Raw genomic sequence first — 22,620 nt, 5'->3', positions numbered from 1 at the left:
TTTGTTTCTATGTACTGTTATCCATTGATTTATAAATTAAGGAGATAATATTTTATTAACCTATGTATTGTTTTGTGCTTGGTTGTGTATGCAATTAAATGAGCAAATATGTCAGCTGTTTTTTGAGCAGTGACTACACAGACTGCATTGAAGACAAGCACAAAGAATACTTAATGGCTTTATTGTTCATGAATCAGTAATTATAAGGTTAACACTTAGGAGCTGACATCTTTCAGAAATAAACTAAGATCAGAGTGCAGTGATTAACTATTTGAACATTGCAAATAGAAATGTTTAAAAACTATTCATATAAAGAAAGATTAAATCATAAGACACTTGTTTGTTCAAGAAAACAACACATCTTGCCAAATTATTAAACCCTTCTTTATTTTGGCACAAAGCTTCGAGAAATTTGTAAAATTTTGTGAGCCGTGTCATGACATATTATATTTGAATTCCTACACAGTCCCATCCTCCAAATGATAGTGAACTTTTTACACATTATTTTTGATACAGCGTAACCCCGTTATAACGCGAATTCGGATATAACGCAGTTGTGGCGTGGCTCCTGAAATTTCATATTTGGATATGTTCGTACATGAAAAAATATTTTTTGTTCAAAGTACATGAAATAGTGAAGAGCAAATTTGTTATGATTATGGGGGAATGATCGTGTACGAATTCGAATTAAAAATAATCGTGGTGTGTTCCTGAAATTTTAGATATATGTGTATATTTCTCGTACTGGGAAATTTTTTTTTTTTTTAAGTATGAGAATCAGTGTGTAAAGCCTTTAATATCATTTTGGGGAAAACTTCACGTATGAATTTTAATATAATATGATCATGGCGTTGTTTCTAAAAATTAACAATTTCACCAGGTTCTTGAAGTGTTATGCCAAAATAAATATTATCGGACATGTTACCAGTAAGTAATGTCCGCTTTATTAGCTGGAAATTGAAATGGTTTGAAATTGTACATGCGTTCAGCTTTAAAAAAACTTTTTTTTATAAATGTGACTCGTGACCATTGCAGGCCTACTGCACTTATTTCTCGGGTTTTACATGTGTATCGGGTTTACTTATGAACTCGTTATTAATTTCCTATTTTTTTCTAAAAATATTTTACCATTATGGTAATGCAATTTTACAAACGCAATTCGTTCTCTGCACTTTGCGCAAAAATTTTTTTATATATCATTTTGGGGAAGAGATCGTGTATGAATACAATATATAATATGACTGTGGTGTGGTTCCTGAAATTTTAAATACATGTACGTGTATTTTTCTCGTACCCGGAAAAATACTTTTTAAAAGTAGAGAAATAGTGTGTAAAACATTTATTATTATTTTGGGGAAGAGTTCGAGTATGAATTCGAATATAATACGATTGTGGCTTGGCTTCTGAAATTTAACAATTTCACCAGGTTCTAGAAGTATTATGCCAGGCTATAATATGGATTTACTATGTTTTCTTGCCATGATGCTAATACAAGAAAACTTGAAAATAAAAAATTTGTGCCATCTTTAGCAAAAGCATTTAATATTTTTGAGGCAAACGTTTCAAAATACCTTATTTGAGTCATTATCAGTTTTCAGCTAAAGTATTCTAACCATTTGCTTTGAAAATATCTGCTCCTAAAATGTATAAGAGATTGTATTTAGAATTTGCATTGACTAAATATTCATTCATTACCCACTTATTTTGCTTTGGGAAAATTTATATTGATAAAGTCACTCAAACTAGATTAATCCATGATTGTGTAAACTGATGTACCCAGTAAGATATTTAAAATGTGTACTTGCCACTTTCAACTTAGGTTCAGATGTTAAAGCAGTTTATTGTTAAAACTTTGCAGTGGACAATTAACTTGTCAACAGCTTGAAAATCTGACATTAGCTTAGTTACGCTTAAGTAGTCAAACTTTTCATATGGCCTTTATGATATATGTATAATACTGACAGGCCTGCAACATGTTAACAGCTATTTATAATTGTTTTTTAACACCTTGAAAATTGGGAGGAAAGCAAGTTTTACCATTTGGTACATATTAATAGGAATTTCTGACTTGGTTCATTTGGGCATAAGGGCAGAAGTTTTGGAAGCCACATTGACATCCATACTCACCAGATGGCAGTGTCCCACAGGGGAATTCCAACCTATAGTATCCTGGGATATACCTTAGTGGAGCCTCCATCCCATTATCCATATCTGTTAGGGTTTATTGGTATTGACAAGTGTCTGGTGTATTAGTTTCAATTTAATATGTTCTTTAAAAGGCAAACTTTGATTAAACTGCTTTATACCATGGACATCATTTGACAACTCTGTTCTAGGTATGTGCTGAACTGGAGGAGGAGAAGCGAAAGCATGCACAGGACACAGCACAGGGGGATGATGTCACATATATGTTGGAGAAGGAACGAGAACGTTTACGACAAGAGGTACAGTCATAGTCAAGGATATTTTATGAGAGCTTATTTCAGAAGACATATAATAAACAACGATGAGAATTTTCTGCTGATTGGCATAATTCCAGTTTTATTGTAGCCGTCATGGCCATTTTTGAGACTAATGTAAATTCAGGGGATTGCACAAAATTATTTAGGCATGCATGTTTACAAATATGATCACACAGCCACACAAACATGTACATGCACAAGTAGAATCATATTTTTTGACATGGATTTGAAGTCCATTTAAATAAAGTTTCATCGGTACTTAAGAAATTTCTAAGAACATTAATATTTAATAATAATAGTTAGAAAAATCCATCAAAACACTTTATTTTCTGAGATGTAGTGTTGTCAGTTTGGACTTGATTTGCTTGGTATGAGATTCCTCTTGGCCTTTCCATCGAATGGTGTGTGGCAAGGATCTTGATTAGGTAATAGACATAGTATCATTGTGAGTATGGAGATAGGTCTGGAAGACTATATCTGTGCACTGTGCTTCTAAACATACAGAAGATTCAGGCTATGCAAGAAGTATGGACAATGCCTGTAAAAAAAATTACTTTGTCAAACGTGCTTAGGGGGAATATTGACATGTGATCAGCCTGACATTTAAGTGTATGTCTGACCATTGATTCATCTACACCTTAGATTAACTTCAGTGTTAAAATTTTTAGTTTCATTTTTTTTCTCAGTGTTGTTTAATGGCATCCTTTTTGAATGTGCAATATACCTTCATGGTTCACTTCCATTTATAGTGTATCATCATGGTTAATGGGTCAATCCCGTCAGTTAAGGACTGACTGTCCTAAGTATTTTATTTCTGGATAAAACCTTTCAAACTCTAAACACTGCTCCAGTGGCCTAGTGGTTAGAGCTTCTGCCTCGGATGCATGTGGTCATGGTTTGATCCCCAGCTGAGTCATACCAAAGACTTACAAAAATGGTACTGACAGGTTCCTCGCTTGGCGCTCAGCATTTCAAGGTTAGTGTTAGGACTGATCGGCATGGTGTCAGGATAATGTGACTGGGTGAGACATCATGCTACATGTATGCGACATGATGCCCCAGTGCTAGACATCACTATAAACTGCCACACTGCAGACATCGTAGCGATATGAGTGATTTTTTTTAAAGCTACGTTAAAAATCCATATCTCACACACACAAACTCACACAAACTCTTCACATGGTACTCAAATTGAACAAGTGGTACAGATGTGCTTTTTACTATGTATAATTCTTCTGCATTTCTGTTAGTTTTTATCTTTATTTCTGTAAATCCAACGTTTGAGTATTCACATTTTTGTTTTGTGGAGCACATTTGTGGAACTGTTTATGGTATCTCTACATACTGGACTTGTGGTCCAGACATGTCTTTTGCCATTCAGTTAATTACTCTAAATATTTTTAATGAGTCCATGTTAGTGGGAAGCAAAACATAGCATTCACCTTTGAGCAATAGGTGTTAATGGCACTGGTGACAGATTGCTGTGACCAAAGATTGTTAAAGTTCATCATTTATATATATATATTTTTTTCTTCTACACACCTTGATAGTTTTTCGTTATGTTTGGCATGAATCATTATGAAGCTGAGACATCAAGCACTATATATGAGTAAGGGGTCAGCCAATCAATAAAGAGCTATTGTGTTTTTTGAAGGGGTCTATAGGTGAAAGTGCTTGAAATCTCACGACAAGAGTTGAAAGCACAAAAAGAACAAAACTTTGACCTTAGGAATGATTATATATATTTGGTTTAAGCGAAACAATTCTTAAGGAGTCGGAAATTCAAGCAAATAAAAGTGCTAATTCCAAAACTGATGAAGATGAGATGATTATACATTTACAAAAGCCCCCTCTAGCTGCTGCTGTTGATATTATGATTTTAAAACCATTTTTCAGCATTGATAGGCTATACATGGCAGCTAGTATATTTGGTGCTAGAAGTACATGGGTAGAACCACTGACCAATGGGAAACTGCTGGCAAGCTTTCTCACAAACCCACATTGGTTGGACCCATGTGGACAGAGGTGTAATGTCAGTGATCTGTAAAGGTGAATGCCTTAGACTACTCAGGGCCCAAGCTCTTCCTGTACTTGCACTATTTTCATCATGTCCTTATTCATAAACAAGTGTTTCAGAGTTGTTGTATAAGAATGAAATTTTCATTGTTGAAAAGTCCTTGGAAGCTGCTTGATCTTCCTGATGAAATGCATGTATGAACTCTCGGTACTAATATAATGCACATCTTTCCATGTTAAATAAATGCCCTTATTGTCAGAACTCGGGGTACTAATATAATGCACATCTTTCCATGTTAAATAAATGCCCTTATTGTCAGAACTCTGGGTACTAATATAATGCATGTCTTTCCATGTTAAATGCCCTTATTGTCAGAACTCGGGGTACTAATATAATGCACATCTTTCCATGTTAAATAAATGCCCCTATTATCAGAACTCTGGGTACTAGTATAATGAATATCTTTCCATGTTAAATAAATGCCTTTATTGTCAGAACTCCGGGTACTAGTATAATGCACATCTTTCCATGTTAAATAAATGCCCTTATTGTCAGAACTCAGGGTACTAGTATAATGCACATCTTTCCATGCTAAATAAATGCCCTTATTGTCAGAACTCGGGGTACTAGTATAATGCACATCTTTCCATGTTAAATAAATGCCCTTATTGTCAGAACTCTGGGTACTAGTATAATGAATATCTTTCCATGTTAAATAAATGCCCTTATTGTCAGAACTCTGGGTACTAATATAATGCACGTCTTTCCATGTTAAATAAATGCCCTTATTGTCAGAACTCTGGGTACTAATATAATGCACATCTTTCCATGTTAAATAAATGCCCTTATTGTCAGAACTCTGGGTACTAGTATAATGAATATCTTTCCATGTTAAATAAATGCCTTTATTGTCAGAACTCTGTGTACTAGTATAATGCACATCTTTCCATGTTAAATAAATGCCCTTATTGTCAGAACTCTGGGTACTAGTATAATGCACATCTTTCCATGCTAAATAAATGCCCTTATTGTCAGAACTCTGGGTACTAGTATAATGCACATCTTTCCATGCTAAATAAATGCCCTTATTGTCAGAACTCTGGGTACTAATATAATGCACATCTTTCCATGTTAAATAAATGCCCTTATTGTCAGAACTCTGGGTACTAGTATAATGAATATCTTTCCATGTTAAATAAATGCCTTTATTGTCAGAACTCTGGGTACTAGTATAATGCACATCTTTCCATGTTAAATAAATGCCCTTATTGTCAGAACTCAGGGTACTAGTATAATGCATATCTTTCCATGCTAAATAAATGCCCTTATTGTCAGAACTCTGGGTACTAGTATAATGCACATCTTTCCATGTTAAATAAATGCCCTTATTGTCAGAACTCTGGGTACTAATATGATGCACATCTTTCCATGTTAAATAAATGCCCTTATTGTCAGAACTCTGGGTACTAGTATAATGAATATCTTTCCATGTTAAATAAATGCCCTTATTGTCAGAACTCTGGGTACTAATATAATGCACGTCTTTCCATGTTAAATAAATGCCCTTATTGTCAGAACTCTGGGTACTAATATAATGCACATCTTTCCATGTTAAATAAATGCCCTTATTGTCAGAACTCAGGGTACTAGTATAATGAATATCTTTCCATGTTAAATAAATGCCCTTATTGTCAGAACTCAGGGTACTAGTATAATGCACATCTTTCCATGCTAAATAAATGCCCTTATTGTCAGAACTCTGGGTACTAGTATAATGCACATCTTTCCATGCTAAATAAATGCCCTTATTGTCAGAACTCTGGGTACTAGTATAATGAATATCTTTCCATGTTAAATAAATGCCCTTATTGTCAGAACTCTGGGTACTAATATAATGCACATCTTTCCATGTTAAATAAATGCCCTTATTGTCAGAACTCAGGGTACTAGTATAATGAATATCTTTCCATGTTAAATAAATGCCCTTATTGTCAGAACTCAGGGTACTAGTATAATGCACATCTTTCCATGCTAAATAAATGCCCTTATTGTCAGAACTCTGGGTACTAGTATAATGCACATCTTTCCATGCTAAATAAATGCCCTTATTGTCAGAACTCTGGGTACTAGTATAATGCACATCTTTCCATGCTAAATAAATGCCCTTATTGTCAGAACTCTGGGTACTAGTATAATGCACATCTTTCCATGCTAAATAAATGCCCTTATTGTCAGAACTCTGGGTACTAGTATAATGCACATCTTTCCATGCTAAATAAATGCCCTTATTGTCAGAACTCTGGGTACTAGTATAATGCACATCTTTCCATGTTAAATAAATGCCCTTATTGTCAGAACTCAGGGTACTAGTATAATGCACATCTTTCCATGTTAAATAAATGCCCTTATTATCAAAACTCTGGGTGTGTTTGACATCGAAGATCATAGCATGCTTTGTACTGTGAATTAATTTCTTTTCTTGGGTATTAATTATTGTGGTTTTGCAATTAAATTAAAATTTGTTGGTTCTTACATCTTTTAAACAAGGGTGTTTATTTGCTTATTACATTCAGGGTTTGTAGCAATAAAGATTACTCCAAAAATTGGTGACCCACAAAAAATATTGAATTCACATTGTTTTGATAGAGTACATACAGTTTCTATGACTGCATAACTTTCTTTTGCAGATTGAGTTTGAGAAGAGCCAAACCAAAAAGATGGAGAAGGACCTGAAGAAAACTCTGGCTAGTCTTGAGGAGGAGCGTGCCAACTCAGCAAAACACAAACAGGTTGCTCTCCTGTTGATTAAAGAGCGCAAAAATCTGATTGAAAAAATGTTGTTGGAACGTAAGAAGCATTCTCAGATGGATCAGTTGTTAAAAGATGAGAAAAATAAGACAATGAACATGGCTGATGGCCTCATGCAGGAGAGCAAAAAGTCCCTGCAGATGGAGGCTGCAATGGAGAAACAGTTGAGTGAATTTGACATGGAACGTGAGCAGTTTAGAAAGAAACTGGCTCAGGAGGAAAATCGTAATGGTGAGTTACAAGTACAAATTGAATCTCTTAGAGCACAATTAGACTCTATAAAAAAACAATTAATGGAAAGATCTGGGTCACGAGATGTGTTCCAGAGCATGGATGTTCAGACTTCTGGCTTGCCCAGTAAAACTTCATCAGAAAAAACTGGAAATCAGTTAATGTCTAGTCCCTTACACATCAGTGTGCCAGGAAATCCTGGATTGGTAAAATCTACAGTCAAATCTACTAAGCCAGTGGTTTCAGAAAATAACATCAGAATAATGACTGAACCAGCTGAGAGGGAGACCAATTTATCTCCTAGGCAGAGCTTGTCTCCTGTAGAGGGAAGTGCCTGGAGATCTGTACGACATGGGAGTCCACAAGCTTCACTTGACAGAACAGTAATAACACCGCAAGGGGCAAGTGATAGTCATGGCAAATTAGAAACACGGGTAGCCCCAGTTGGGGCAGTGTCCTCAGAAAAAAATGTGAATGAAATGTATCAGAGCCCAAAGGTTAGTGTTTCTTCTGGGAGTATGGCTTCAGTTGTAACTTCTGGTGGCAGGATATCAGTGCATGTTGGAAGTGGTGGTGGTGGTGGGCAAACAGTATCCACAAATGTGCAATCCTCCCCACGAAAAGTTGTTACGGTAGGGAGAGGAGTACCTCCCCCCTTGCCACCTAACAAACCTGTTTTAGCTTCGTCACCAACTTCTCTTTCAAAACCTGCAACTCCACCTAAGGCTGTGGCCACTATTATGAAGGATCGTGGTGGTGGTGGTGGAAGTTTCGAAGTTGGATCACCCACTTCACAGCCAGGGTCGAAAGCTGTGCAAATACCAATAAATGTTGTACACGCTACAAGTGCAGGGTCAGCAGCTGGGAGTCGGACACCAAAGCAAGATGGTTCTCCGATTCGGAAACCAACTCAGGTTTGTGTCAATGCAAAATGAAGGGAGTGACAACATATATATATATATATATATATATATTCGTACACCTTATCATGTTCCTTTTACAAAACCTTTAGCATTTACTGACTCATCATTTCAGCCTTAGGAAATTTGAAGGAAAAGACACTTGATACTTCCATGATCACATAAATATATGACTTACATTGACTTTTTACCATGTAATAGATACATATTGTTGAAATTTTCACAAGGTGTTTCATACGTTGGAAACATTTTTAGCCCTGGACTTACTGCTTGTATGAAATGTATATGTATTGTTTCTTATTGCAACTTCAACGTGATGCCAGATTGAGGCATTCAAAATTTCAGTTTAGAGCATTGGCAGCTCGACTTTATCTTTAGTCATATCAGTCCTGAGGATTTTCTAAACACAAGATGAAATGGAATAATTTAAAAAAACACTTTGAATTAGGAATATCGCAACCTAACAAGTAATCATTCTGACTTGTCTGAAATACCCTATGTTAATTCTGACCCCCAAAAAAGACACTAAATTGAAGCTATACCTTTTCTGAAATTGTTAACATCGTTTGTCATGGTCATTTAAAAAATCTCAAATGCTATTTTACAAACTTTTGCTTTCAAACAATTGTACACTCAGTTTAAAGAGAATGAAATTGGTATCCAACATTTTATGATATTCGTTATTTCTTGATATCATCAAGAATGGTTACTGCAGAACTTTTTCTGTTTGAACAACTGTTTGAATTCACACACTCACCGATTTTTCTTGGGTAAATAGGAATGGGACCAAAGCTCTATCATTTTGGGGGAAAATTATATCAATAGGGAATAAAAATTTCAGGATTAAATTACTGATTTTGCAGATTTTACAAAAGTCTGAAATATATTTTATTGGATCCCATTTTCATAGGGATAGTAGTCCATTTACATTAGTTTATATTTTTGGCCCATGTGGACATAAAAACATTTCCATCCCATTATCATCTTGCAAAGATCATTTGCTCTCATATTTAAATGATTATTATAACATATGGTCCTCAGTAATAATATCAACGACTGTCAACTTGTCAGTTTGAACTGTATAAAAACCTACTTAAGAACAGTTGCAGTAGCATGTTTAACCATTTATTTTGGAAAACAAACCTGCCTTAACAGTCATCTTTCTTCATCAGTCACCTGTTCACAATGGCTATTCTGCTCCCCCCAATCAAATTGTATATATCAGTGTCCATTCTGTAATGGTCATCTGCCTTTCACGTTCAGCGGCTAGGTGTTTGGTGTTTCCTAACCAAGCAATGGTTGAGCACATCTACATTGGCCATTTTGTCTATGTAAACTGAATTTTTGCTTCATGAAGGTGACATTATTTAGATAAAGGATTATTATGTAAATCAACGTGCAAACGTTTCTTATCTCACTTATATTTGTAACCCCAGTCATGTTGACAGTGCAACTTGAAGGTATCAATCTGTCAGATTCTAAAGCGAGGCAGTTTTTATCATTAGGATAGAGGGTTAAAACAATTCATTGGCTGGATGGCGGGAACTAGAGCTGTATTATCAGAGGAGAAATGGAGTCCCCTTTTGTGCTAATGTGACAGGTATAGTTACATATCTTCATCTATTTGCCTGTGAATTAAAGCTGTCTCTGAAGAAAAAATGTTAGTCTCTTAGAAGAGAGATCAGTTACATCCCTTTTCATTGGAGTCGGAGGTGATTCTTTATTAAAAGTGTGTCTGTGAAGGCAGGTGAAGTTTTGGTGCATGGGTCACATTGAATAGCCATATATGACTTCTTTTGATTTTTCTTTTCATCACTTGCTTATTACATAAACCGACTGTCTCTTTTGATCTTCGCATGTTTAGCAACTGACCCAGATATTGGTTTTATTGTGTGAACAAACTAGGATTTGTGTAAATTTTGAAGCTGGCGATGGTTTTTTTATAGGAAGGATTAAGTGAGTAATCTTGCATTAAACATAAATATGGGAAAAAACAGTATATACTAGTAATTATGATTTTGTTGTACAGTGCACATCAAACAATCTTGAGAAAGTAATAATAATGACAACAATATTTAATACATGGTATTTGTTCAAAAATCAGTTTTAAAAGGTGAACCTGTTTACAGCAATCATCTGTGTGCAACAGCAGATTTTGCCTTTTCCCATGAGCGGCCACTGTTAACAGATTTGACTATTTTTTTTTCTCACCCAGCTGCGGTCACCAAGTGATTCTTGTTCCTTCAGTACAGCTTTGTAACCTTGTGTTGAAGAACAAATTGACAACAGACAATTATTCTTTCATCACCTGTGGAAAATTTTTCATCCATATAAAGGAATTTTCTTTTAGATATAAAAGGTAGGAAATGGAAATATGTACAGGAGGAGCAAACCAGGCTTTCACAGTTTGCCACTAGGTTGTGTATAATGATATAGAATGTTTTTGAATGACTTTTGTACTATCATTAATTTGTAAGTCTAGATTTTATAGACTTGTGTAATTGACAAATGATTGCAGATGTATAAATTAGTCTTATTATATGAAGCAAAAAGTTCACAATCATCTCATTTTATATTCATTTCTAAAACTGAATCTATTCTGACTTAGTAATTTTTTCTTCTTCTTATCATCAGTACTATTGACCTTGAGCTTTGCAGTGAGGTCATTTTTTGTTTTATTTTCATGATAAGACACTGAATAGTAGTACCTTTTAGAAGTTTCCAGAACTATAACATAACATTTTTTTCAGTGTCTAAAGAGGGTCTGTCTGTTGTCTATTTAATCAGGATCTGTGAAGGTTCTTAAGTGTCATACCTTGGTCATACATTCATTCTTAGTGTTCATTTTAGGATAGACCAATCATTATGAAAATTTTTCTGTATAGCCTGCATTGAATACCAAGTGTAGGGAAAATGTATATCATGCCTTTTGTAATAACAAGTAGGCCAGTTTAAGAGACCAATTCTAGTCAATTAGGGATCTATTGAAGTTATTTAATTGCCGCCATATAAAAAAAAACTTGAAAAGGTTTTTTTAAGATTGACTTGTAGTAGCACAGTTTTAGAAAATTGCAACAACTGAACAAATGATAAATGATAAAAAGAGAAACAAATTCTGAGAGTCTCTTAAGACAACACTGTTATCATGTAAAATGTAGAAAAATAACCCCAGAAAATAACAACCATTTTAAATGTAAAATAGAGAAAAATAACCCCAGAAACTAATAACCTTTTCTAATGTAAAAAGAAGACAAATAACCCCATTTATACCTTTCTATATCATGCCAGTCAAATTTTATAAAATTGTAATTTTATGACATCAGTCTAGCACATTAACTTTAATTCTATATAGTTTACTTTTACCAGTTATTGTAGATGGTGTGCACTTGCATAAGGAAGCAAACCTATCAAGTTTGGGATTAAATAGTCCAAGTTCATGTTCACTATGACAGGAAGAATAAAAATGGCATGCACACAATAACATCGGTTGTATATCACAGACCTGGACCAGATGTTGTAGATGACATGCATTTGGGGTAATGAAAAAAAGCACATTGATTTGGTGATCAGATGTCAAGGTCACTGACAGAAAAGATGAAAACGGTTTCCATGCAGTAACTTTAGTTTCTTTATCACAGACCTGGACCAAACTTGTGATATGCTTGCACTTGTAAGGAAGAAGCCTATTGATTTTTGTGTACCATGTTAAGGTGAAAATGAAAATTTGTTTTTGACGGTATACCTTTACCAATGTTTGTACATGGCTTACACTTTCAGTAACAATGAAACTTGATACTTTCTCTCCTGAAAGGCCAAAGGTCAAGGTCACTGACTAAAATAAAAAAGATGGTTTTCACATAATCACTTTAGTCTGAGACTATGTACTTTGACCAAAGCTTGCAGAGGGCTTGCATTTAAGGTATGAACGATACCTGTTGATATTCTGATTAAAAAGTGAAAGGCCATGGTCATTTTGACTCGAAAGAAAATACATTTTGTTGTAGAATAAATTCCTTGACCAAATATTGTGGTTGGCACTTAGGATAATAAAGAAACATTTAGATTTCTAGGTCCAAAGGCCATATTTTTAAAGTTGTGGCAAGTCTGATAAGATAATAATGGTTTCTTCACGGACTGATCACAGGTTCAGATCATTGAAATCCATTAGCTATTATTTTCCAGTTGACCACACCCTACTTGTGTCTTCAAACATGGGCAGGTGTATAATATACTCTTCATTGTAATCTTTATTATTTATGTATGTAACCCTGAAACCACTTTCATACTTGCTCTCCACTAGACTTTCAAAAATTTGGTTTCATGATGGATTTTAAACAGGTTGCAAAACTATATACACAGTTTTCATGGTTATGAATATTATTTAAGTCAGAGAATCTCTTTCATCAAGCAGATCTGTAAATCTTTTGATTTGTCAATTTGTGTTGTGAATTAAATTGTGTTCTGTACAGACACAGTATTTTATACCATTGCCTCTATTGGCAACACATGTATTTAATAATTCCTCTTTCACAGAGTCCAATAAAAAGATACTTTGCCACAAAGAATTAAACTTGTGTCATATTCATAATTGTTTCAGGTAAATTGACTATTTACACACAGATTTTTTTAATTTCAATATACCTTATATAAAGATTTTCCAAAGTTACTGTTCATATTTATCATTTCTTTATAAGAATGGATCATTTGATAAATGTAAATGTGACTTTAATTGCATACCATTTATTGATCTACCAGGTGCCATACAAAATTGGGCCAAGCTGCAATATACATGTTGTTTTATAGACACTACCAAAAATTGTGTTCCTCAATAAAACACCTGTATTAATAACATATTGGTCTCAGGCTTGTATCTGATTCCCATTTTATATTGCCAACACTCCCTTCATTTTTGTTTCATTTCCTCTTCTTGCTTTTGATTTTGTCTGGTTACCTTCTCACTGTTTGTTCTGCTCATTGAATCTGTCTTCTGTCTCACTTGAAGTGTGTTTATGCATGGTTTTCGGTACCTGTTACTGTATAAAGAATCAGCAGTGAAAATTTCTTTTCAGTATCATTTATGTGGAAAGTACTTGTAACAGAACAGTGTTTATGTTTGATTGCTCAAGTTATTCCCCTTGCAGCAACAGTATTTTGACTTGGTCCTGTCCAGATTTTGAGCAAGATTGCATAAAAAACACTTTTTGAATTAAGGTTAAATCTGGATGGCATATTTTTTTATCCAAATCAAGATGATTTATAACAGTAGATAAGGGTATTTTACTTTATGGATTCACATTAAAATGCATTTTTCAAAATTCGTTGGAGTTTGTGAACTGCTGTACACAAGATTACTTTTCCAGACTGAGTCTTAATCATCAAGACATTAATGATGCCTTTCCAAAGAGCCAGATTATTAGTGATTAAGATTAATTCCATGTGCATTCAGTTATATGTTCAATGTTCATACAATGATCAGTTGGTATTATTTCATATGCGCACAAGCATCTTGATCTTGTGCCATTATAATTGTTCATATTGATCAAATATACCATTGTAAAAGATGCATTGTGCTTGCACTGTGCATAATGTGGGAACAATGACAGTATGCTTTAAAATGCTTAAAATAAAATTATTTTGCATAATAAGAATGCTTTAAAAATTTCTTGATTAATTGTTAGTCAATTTGTCAGTGTAAAGTATGCAAATGTGCTGCTTTCATAAAGCCATCCTTAGATTTTTAGGCCTTGACAGAAGCTTTTATACACACTTCTTGAGGTGTACAAGTTATGACATTGTGTGTCCATACCATTTGCTTGCCCAGCCCATAACGTTGTAACAGTTGGAGAGATGTGTGGTAAACTTCACCCAGTTATTAAATGGTACGGTACATACCATAGCCACACTTACTGCCTCCAACGTCTGTGACTGGTAGGCATACACCATAGCCACAATATTGCCTAAAGTTCAAAGTTACAGCAAGGACAACTTATTTCTGTGACTGGTAATTTTGTCAACAGTATAACTTTGGACCACAATAGATCTTTTAATGAGATTTAGTTATGTCATGACTAAGAACATTGAACCAAGTTGTATCCTTGACCAAAACATTACTTTTGAACCACAAAATGTGTTAATGAGGCTTGACATAGTTATATATCATGATATGGTAGTATAACACAACCATGCTCCCAGCTCAAGGTCAAGCTCACAGCAAGGAGGGATATAAACTAGTGACCTCAGTTGATGTAAGTTTCATTTCTGAACCAATGGAGATATTTTAATGAAACTTGAGCTACTTGCTTATCTTGACAGTTTCTCATGTATTCAAGGTCACAACAAAAAATATTGCAAGTCAGTGGCCTGTTCTTTTATCCAGGTTGTCCTCATAATAAATTTTATTATACTCCATAGACATGAAGTAAACTTTGTGCATAGCTTGTTTTTGGAATAAGGAAGAAGCCCATTGATTTTTTGGGTTGAAATTGAATGTCCAGTTGCTGTTGATGGTGGTGGTGTTGTTGTTGTTATAAGATTTGATGCCATTTTTTCAGCACAAGATAGGCTATACATGGTGGCCAGTATAAATGGTGGAGGAAGAACCCGGGGAAAACCTGGAAAGAACCACTGACCCACAAGAAGCTACTGGCAAGCTTTCTCACATACCCACATTGGCCAAGCCTGAAACTCAAACCCACACAGACAGAGGTGAGATGGCAGTGATCCATAACGGTAAGCGCTTTAGACCACATGGCCACTCGGGGACCCCCTGTTGGTGGTGTACTATGGCAATTGTGTCCGTCATAAGTTTGATTTTCACAAGATAACTTTATGGGAAATATTTTCAATCAAACCAAACTTGGTGTTCAGTTTAAAATTGAATTGAACTCAGAACGATTACATTTTCAGCCTTCTATACAATCATTTAGAAGAGTACAGCTGCCATTATTAAATATAGAAAATCCTTTAAATGACTTCTTTTCAAACACGTCCCAACGGAGTTTGACCAAAATTTGACAGAAAACATTCTGGTATGAAAGGCTTTTAATATTTACCAAAATTATTCCAGACTGCCATCAAATATGGCTGCTGTTACCTGGTACTAAAAATTAAAAGCCTTTAATAATGTCTTCCTAAAAAAATGCCTTCAGATTTTATTTAAATTTTAAACAAAGTATACTGCCTTGTAGCCTTTCATATTTAGTGAATATTATACCAATTTGCCATCTTATGGCAACCATAACTAGAATAGAAAAAAACACACACAAGTTAACCATTATAAAAAAAAACAATCATTGAAAAGAGTTTGGCCAACTTTTACATAAAGTATTCCATTATGTAAACCTTTCAATATTATGGAGACTGCTCCGGTGGCCTAATGGTTAGAGCATATGCCTCGGATGCGGGAGGTTGTGGGTTTGATCTCCAGCCAAGTCATACCAAGGATTTATTGGGGCCCCGAGTGGCCGAGTGGTCTAAAGCGCTGTCCGTTAAGGATCACAGCCATCTCACCTCTATCTGCATGGGTTCGAGTCTCGGATTCAGCCAATGTGGGTATGTAAGAAAGCTTGCCAGTAGCTTCTCGTGGGTCGGTGGTTCTCTCCGGGGTTTTCCCGGGTTCTTCCTCCACCATTAATACTGGCCGCCATGTATAGCCTATCATGTGCTGAAAAATGGCATTAAACCCTACAACAACAACAACAACAACAACCAAGGATTTATTAAAAAATGGTACTAACAGCTGCCTCACTTGGTGCTCAGCATTAAAAGGTTAGTGCTAGGACTGGTCAGCCTGGTGTCAGGATAATGTGACTGGGTGGGACATCATGCTATATGTCTGTGGCACGATGCCCCAGTGCTAGACATCACTATTAATTGTCACACTGCAGACAATGTAGCGATATGACTGAATTTTTTTTTAAAGCTACGTTAAAATCCAAATCACTCACACACACACACACACCATCAGACATAGAAGAAGATACAAAGATTTGAAAAACACTGAAATGGTTGTTTTTATAACATATGCAGTCAACAGCATTGGAAGAAAACAGAAATTATCCAACTTGCCCATATTTCTTGGCCATCTGCTCTTGCATTTGACATTTATTTAGGCATCAACTGGTGAGCAGTCTTAGGCCCACTTTGACCTCTTGTTACCTTGTGTTTTTAAAATTTAACTTGTAATCGACTAAATATATTGGCAGGATTGTGGCGACATGCCATTAAACCATTTTCAAGTATCCATACTTAAATCCCTTGAAATATTGTTTTTCTTTTGTAAGATGCAATATAAAGGCTTCTTCCAAATTGTTTCTGGCTTTCCAGAGTTTATCCTTTTTGTAGAAACAAGTTCATAACTGTATCACAAACAAATGTAATGTGTTAGCTATGCTTTCACCAGTTGTCAAGTATAAACATAATTACAACATTGTGCATGTATTCCAAATTTACATTATGGACATTTAGTTTCTTTTTAAGTTCATTCAGAAGTCAGCATTAACATTCAGTTGTACGTAGTAAAATTCTGCAGTATAATAATAACACAGAATATAGGTAACTTTGATTATAAGATGAAATAATTTTATTGGAGTTTTCTCCCAAAATAATAATAATAATAATAATAATAATAATAATAATAATAATAATAATAATAATAATCTGATGTAATTTTTTGATCAGTGGTTGTTTGACATAATTGACACTATTCAAATTTTTCAAATTCGGTGATCAGGTTTGAAAAATAAAGAACCCACCACTGAAGAATACTTAGAGCAACAACACAGTCATCAGGGTCAAGGATACAAGTCATTACTTATAACATTTCTATTCATTGCCATTCAGGTGCTTATAAAAGATAACCTGTAATATGGTAAGTTGATCTTAAAAAAACATAAATTAAAAAGAAAATGGAGCTGGGGTCATGTCAAAGTCAACAAAGCCTTACAGATGAAGGTATCCAGATTTAATTAAATTGGCGACATATCTTTGTGATTTTCATTGTGAAACAGACACTTTATGGAAACTTTAAGTCAGTCCCCCCATTTAACTAGGTAATTAATAGTTGCAATGTCTTTTTATGATTAGATTATATTCAACAATAAAAAAGGATTTTTTGATCATGCTGCATTTTAAGATTAACAAAAAATAGCGCCTACATTTACTTTTAGTGTGAATACCCATAAAATATACTCCAGATCCCATGAAGACCATGTATTAAGATTTGGGTCACTGAGTTCCTATTCTTTAAGTGCAGCTTGATTGGGGGGGGGGAGCTGGGAGAAAAACATGAAAAGGAGAGATTAGATAGCTGCATGAACATGTGCGAATATTCAAATTCCACCCAGATATATTCAAGAAAAATTACAATGGGAAAACTTGATATTTGTTTCCACTCTGATGGAAATTATGATAGAAATACATACATGTTCAGCAGCAGAGAGATATATTTTGGATTGAAATACTCTTTATATCCATTCAGTTTAAATCCAAAGGAAGGTTCATGAACACCAAAACAATCAGTAATCATAACATTTAATATGCTGTGTTGTTTTCTCTGCCAATGAAATGATGTCTATATTCATACCAAAGAAGTATGAACACAACTTAATAAGTGCATATACATGTTCTGTATTTGGGCAGCATTGGATCTGGACTCACCCCAAGGTGTAATTGCTAGGTATAATCACTGAGTACAAGGTGGTGGCTGGTTTGTTATAAAATTTAATACAGTACTGTATATACATTAACACAAACATACACAGCTAAATTGAAACTAAGATCTGGGTCTGTGTTAGTTTGGAGTAATTAATAGAACAAAGAACACAGACCCTGATCTTCAGGGACATTGTGCTATATCAGATCAGGATCTATGTTGTTTGCAGTTTTATGTGCCAAGCAGTACTTGTATAAAAATATTAATGCAGAATAAATATATTGATAAGTAAATGATGGTAATTGTCTTATGGGGTATACCTGGGGAAAAAGGAGAGGGTAGAATGGGGATACATTGGGGATAGAATGCAGCTGTCTATTGCAAAATCATTTAATTTTTATGAGACCTAAGGTATTTATAGCAGGAATCTTGATCTCTCAGATGTGTACTGTTGTCAAGAAGAATTCTGGGTCTGTTTTGTTTAAATGAAGTATAGAACACACTTTTAGTGAACAATTTTTATTTCTGGTGTTTTTGTACAATGTTCACATATTTTTTAATTCTTAAAGATGTAAAGCTTAATATTTTAGACCAACAATTTTTTTTCCTCAAACATTAAAAATATTTCTGTTGAAGATTTGAGTATCAAAAAAATATGAATGATCTATGTACATGAAACAAAAATTTATGAAAATCTACTTCAAATCATACAACAAACTCAACTGTTACAATGAACTAATTATCCAAGACAAACTTCGTTGTCACCCTTGTTCATAGTTCAAGGTGAACTTGTGTAGGTTAATGTGACCATTTCACTGTTTTCAACAGGTAGCTTTGACCCCTGTTGAACTGGTTCCACTTCTAGCATTGCACATTATTTCCTGGAGTTGGTGCGCCTCCTGTATTTGATTTATCTAGCATTACTTTACCAAGGATAGCAGTTAATGTCTTGCATCTGCCCCTCCAAGTAAACAGTATTAGTTTCAATTCCAGAAAATTAAACTACCAAGAAATGACTTTGCAAATTGTAATTTGATTAATCAAAGTAAAAATGTCTGCTGTCATTTCATTTATAAATACTGGGTATGTATGATTGTGAACCATAAGGAAGTAATGAATTGCTACATTACCTTTACATATGACCAGAGCTGTATTATTAGGTAGCTCTAGGCTCACAGTCTTCCTATGTGGGCTTCCACTTCATGGCGCTAGGCAACAAAAGCTAACAGTCATTAGAAGAAGCTTAACTTACCTAAGCAATGCATGGAAAAATTTGCATTCACTCTCAGAAGAGCTTGCCAATTGAGATTTAGAAACAGGCAAGGAAGACCTTAATATGAGATTAATTTGCCTTCAGTGTCGTTTGTCTTATATTTATGGACACCATTATATTATCCACTTTGTTACCAGTTGTAACAAAATATACATTTATAAAGGCAAGAAATGTTTATTAAATTTGTGAAGAGCAGGTGGAAAAATTGGCAAAATTCAGTGCTACAATATACCAATTTAATATAAGCATTTGTCCACCTTCTTGATAATTCTTGCAAGATCTGTGAAGTCACATTACTGTATATGCCTTTGAAGTGATTATTCTGTGCATCTAGCACTTCTGTGATTCAGGGTTTACTTCTGTTTTTAGCTGTCTTAGTCAAAAACAAAAGAGCTTATGGGATGGCCTGTTGTCCATCATCTGTCCATTAGTACAAACATTTTATCACTACTCTTAAGCTATTTGGAGGATTGCCCTGAAACTTCTCACACACATTCATCCCAAGGTCTAGTTGGTTCTAAATGAAAATAGTGCCAATATCTCATCCACACTGGATATCTTGACAATCTTGTTATCATTACGTCTCCTGAATGGATGACCATATCTACATGCGGTTTGGACTAAAAGTCTTTTGATGATGGCTACTTTGTTTTAAAATTGTGTTGATTTGACATTCAGTATGGTGACCATGGCAACTATCATTTAAACTTTGGTTCTTGCCATTTAGCCTTTTGAATGAAAAGTCCTGTTGACATGGAGCTTTTCATGAAAGACTTCTAGTGTAAACTTGGTCCTGAAAACCTTGTTACTGTTACTTTAAAATGAAAAGACATATTGAAGTGGGTTTTTTACTAGAAGATTTCTTGCAGGTGTCTGGTTGTTCAAATATGAAAATGATGCTGATCTGATACCAAAAGCCTTCAAGTGGTGTTTAGTTAGTCCTAAATGAAATTGTGACCGCTCTAACATCCAGTATGGCTGCCACAGTGGCCAATCGAAAATCATGTCATCACTCAAGAATATCAGAGATGGTTTTAACACTCGTTAGTTAAAAGAAGGAATGATCTTTTGGATTCCTTGAAATACTTTTTGGACATTAAAGCTTCAGTCCTTTTGAGGGACTTTTGTTCTGAATATCCCTTCTTTTCTGTTTCTGCCTGCAGGTTCTACATGTATGACAAGCATTTTGGTTACGTATCATTTTATCTTATTTCTGAATGCTGCACTGTTTTCTTGAGCTCATATTAGTTCTTGTATTATCAAAACCTTTGATTGCACTTATGATGAATTGTTATGAAGCAAAGACAAAAAATCTGCAGTGCATTAATCTACCCATTTGACTTTGGAGTCAAAATTATAGTAACAGAAGACTTGGGGATAAGGTTTTGGTTAAAATTTTCATTTGCTTTCTGGTATGGTTTCTGTTCATGCTTGGAGTGAGTCATTTTGAAGCCAAGACATTTCATTCTGTGACACACTTGGCTTTTTGACCTTCATATTAAGCTCACAGTCATGGAAGATTTGCATTTAGATTTTGGTTCAAGTTTTGGGGGTTTTTTTTGCATATATTTCCTAAATCTGTATCAATTATGTTCTTACCTGGCATTTTTGTTGTGATGTAAAGACAGACCATTCTATAACACACTCACGCTTGTTTTACATTGGGGTCAAGGTCACCATGTTTACAAGAAAACCTTGAGCTTGTGTTCAACATACAGGACCAAGCCATCTTGACTCATCAGTCTGTTTGAAATATTATTTATGTATACATTATAAGCAATTTGATTGTATCATTTAGTTCTTTGTTTTTGTCACATCTTGATACTAATATTTAATATTAAGTTGTATTACCTGAATGAAATTGTAATTTTAGGGCACTGAAAATTTATTTGGATAAAGTCACTTCTGTTTTTCATAAGTAGGAAGTATAGAATAATGTTAATATGTCTAAAGATTGTACCTGAGTATGCAAGAACTTCCTGTCTTTCCTGCTTAGACAGAAAGTTACATGTACAACTCCTTGGTTAGCCTGTTATAGTTTGAAGAAGAAAAGAAAACCATTTTAAATGCCTGTTAAGTGTTAAAGATTGATGAACTGGTGGGAGCTTAGAGTAGCCAGATAGTTTGTTAGCTCTCTCTGTATCTAGCTCTCATATTTTCTCTCTCTGTAAATATGGGACAAAAATTAATATTTGCATATCTTTTAAAGACATTTTTTTCCAATATGATAGTTATGAGTCAACCAGGTTAAATTAATCAGTTCATATAGGTTGTCTTGTTATGTTCACAAGGTCTAAAATAAGATATTGATATATGTATGTATTATGTATGTGCCAGGCATTGTGATAAAAATAGGCATTAAAAACTTAAAAAATGTTTTTTTTTAAAGAATATTTGTTAATGGACTATCAACATTTACTGCAGAGCTTGAAATGATGTGATTGTTATATTATGACATCACTGAAATCAAAATCACTTGTTTCCTAAGTGTATTGTAAGGCTAAACCCAGAGACTGGAAATAAAGTGACATGGTTGTGACTTCAGTGTCTTATAAAGTAATCAAAAAGAAAAAGCTTATAAAGTTTTAATAATTGTAATAACAGTTCTATAAAAAAGATGATAAAGTGAACAAAAGCTATATGAGGTCTTGGGAAATAAATAGTGATTTACCACCTGCCATAAATTGGCCACATACTCTGTTACAAGAAACAGTGTGTCCAGCAGAAAAAACTAACTCACCAGCATAGACTTTTCTATGTGTATGTGATCAAAGAATTCAATGATCTTTCAACTGCAAATTTTATGAATTAGTTATTATGTTTGGAATGCTTTTTCCCCATACTTTTCTATGTAATAACCCTTGCATTGGGATGGATATTCAAGACCCTTTATATAAAAATATTTCAATTTGGCAACTGGTAATCCTTAAGAAATTGGCACAGAATTTTACCTAAGGTATACAGTGCAATTAGACATGACCAGGGCAGTCATAAATAGCATATTTCATATACATGCTTCATTTAGACTGGGTTGAATATCCATGCTCATCTCTGCATCCATTCTCTTCCGCAGTATACACCCATGGTAATATACACTTGATTGCTTCAAAGCAGAGAGTACCAAATTTGTGTATAACTAGACAACAAAGACCTTGATCTGCCATTATATAACGTGTTGTAAGTTAAGGTCTATCTAGTATTGTTCAACCAAACCTCTCCTGTGGCATCATGAGGTCTACATGAACAAAAACAACTAC

The 22,620-nt window shown here is 34.5% G+C and overlaps 1 protein-coding gene across 1 annotated transcript in view; it reads left to right on the top strand.

The window, feature by feature from the left end:
* The window catches only part of LOC149787859 (cortactin-binding protein 2-like), a 135,095-nt gene that overhangs the window by 33,372 nt on the left and 79,103 nt on the right, over positions 1 to 22,620 (top strand). Inside the window, exons 4-5 of the mRNA XM_089974087.1 lie at positions 2,337 to 2,444; positions 7,167 to 8,432. Coding sequence (XP_089830213.1) covers positions 2,337 to 2,444; positions 7,167 to 8,432 — 1,374 coding nt within the window. The remainder of the gene's footprint in view (positions 1 to 2,336; positions 2,445 to 7,166; positions 8,433 to 22,620) is intronic.

This window comes from Sinohyriopsis cumingii, chromosome 11 (assembly GCF_028554795.1).
Source record: "Sinohyriopsis cumingii isolate HCF-2022 chromosome 11, ASM2855479v2, whole genome shotgun sequence".
Taxonomy (NCBI): Eukaryota; Metazoa; Mollusca; class Bivalvia; order Unionida; family Unionidae; genus Sinohyriopsis; species Sinohyriopsis cumingii.
This window is presented reverse-complemented; position numbering and strand designations above follow the sequence as displayed.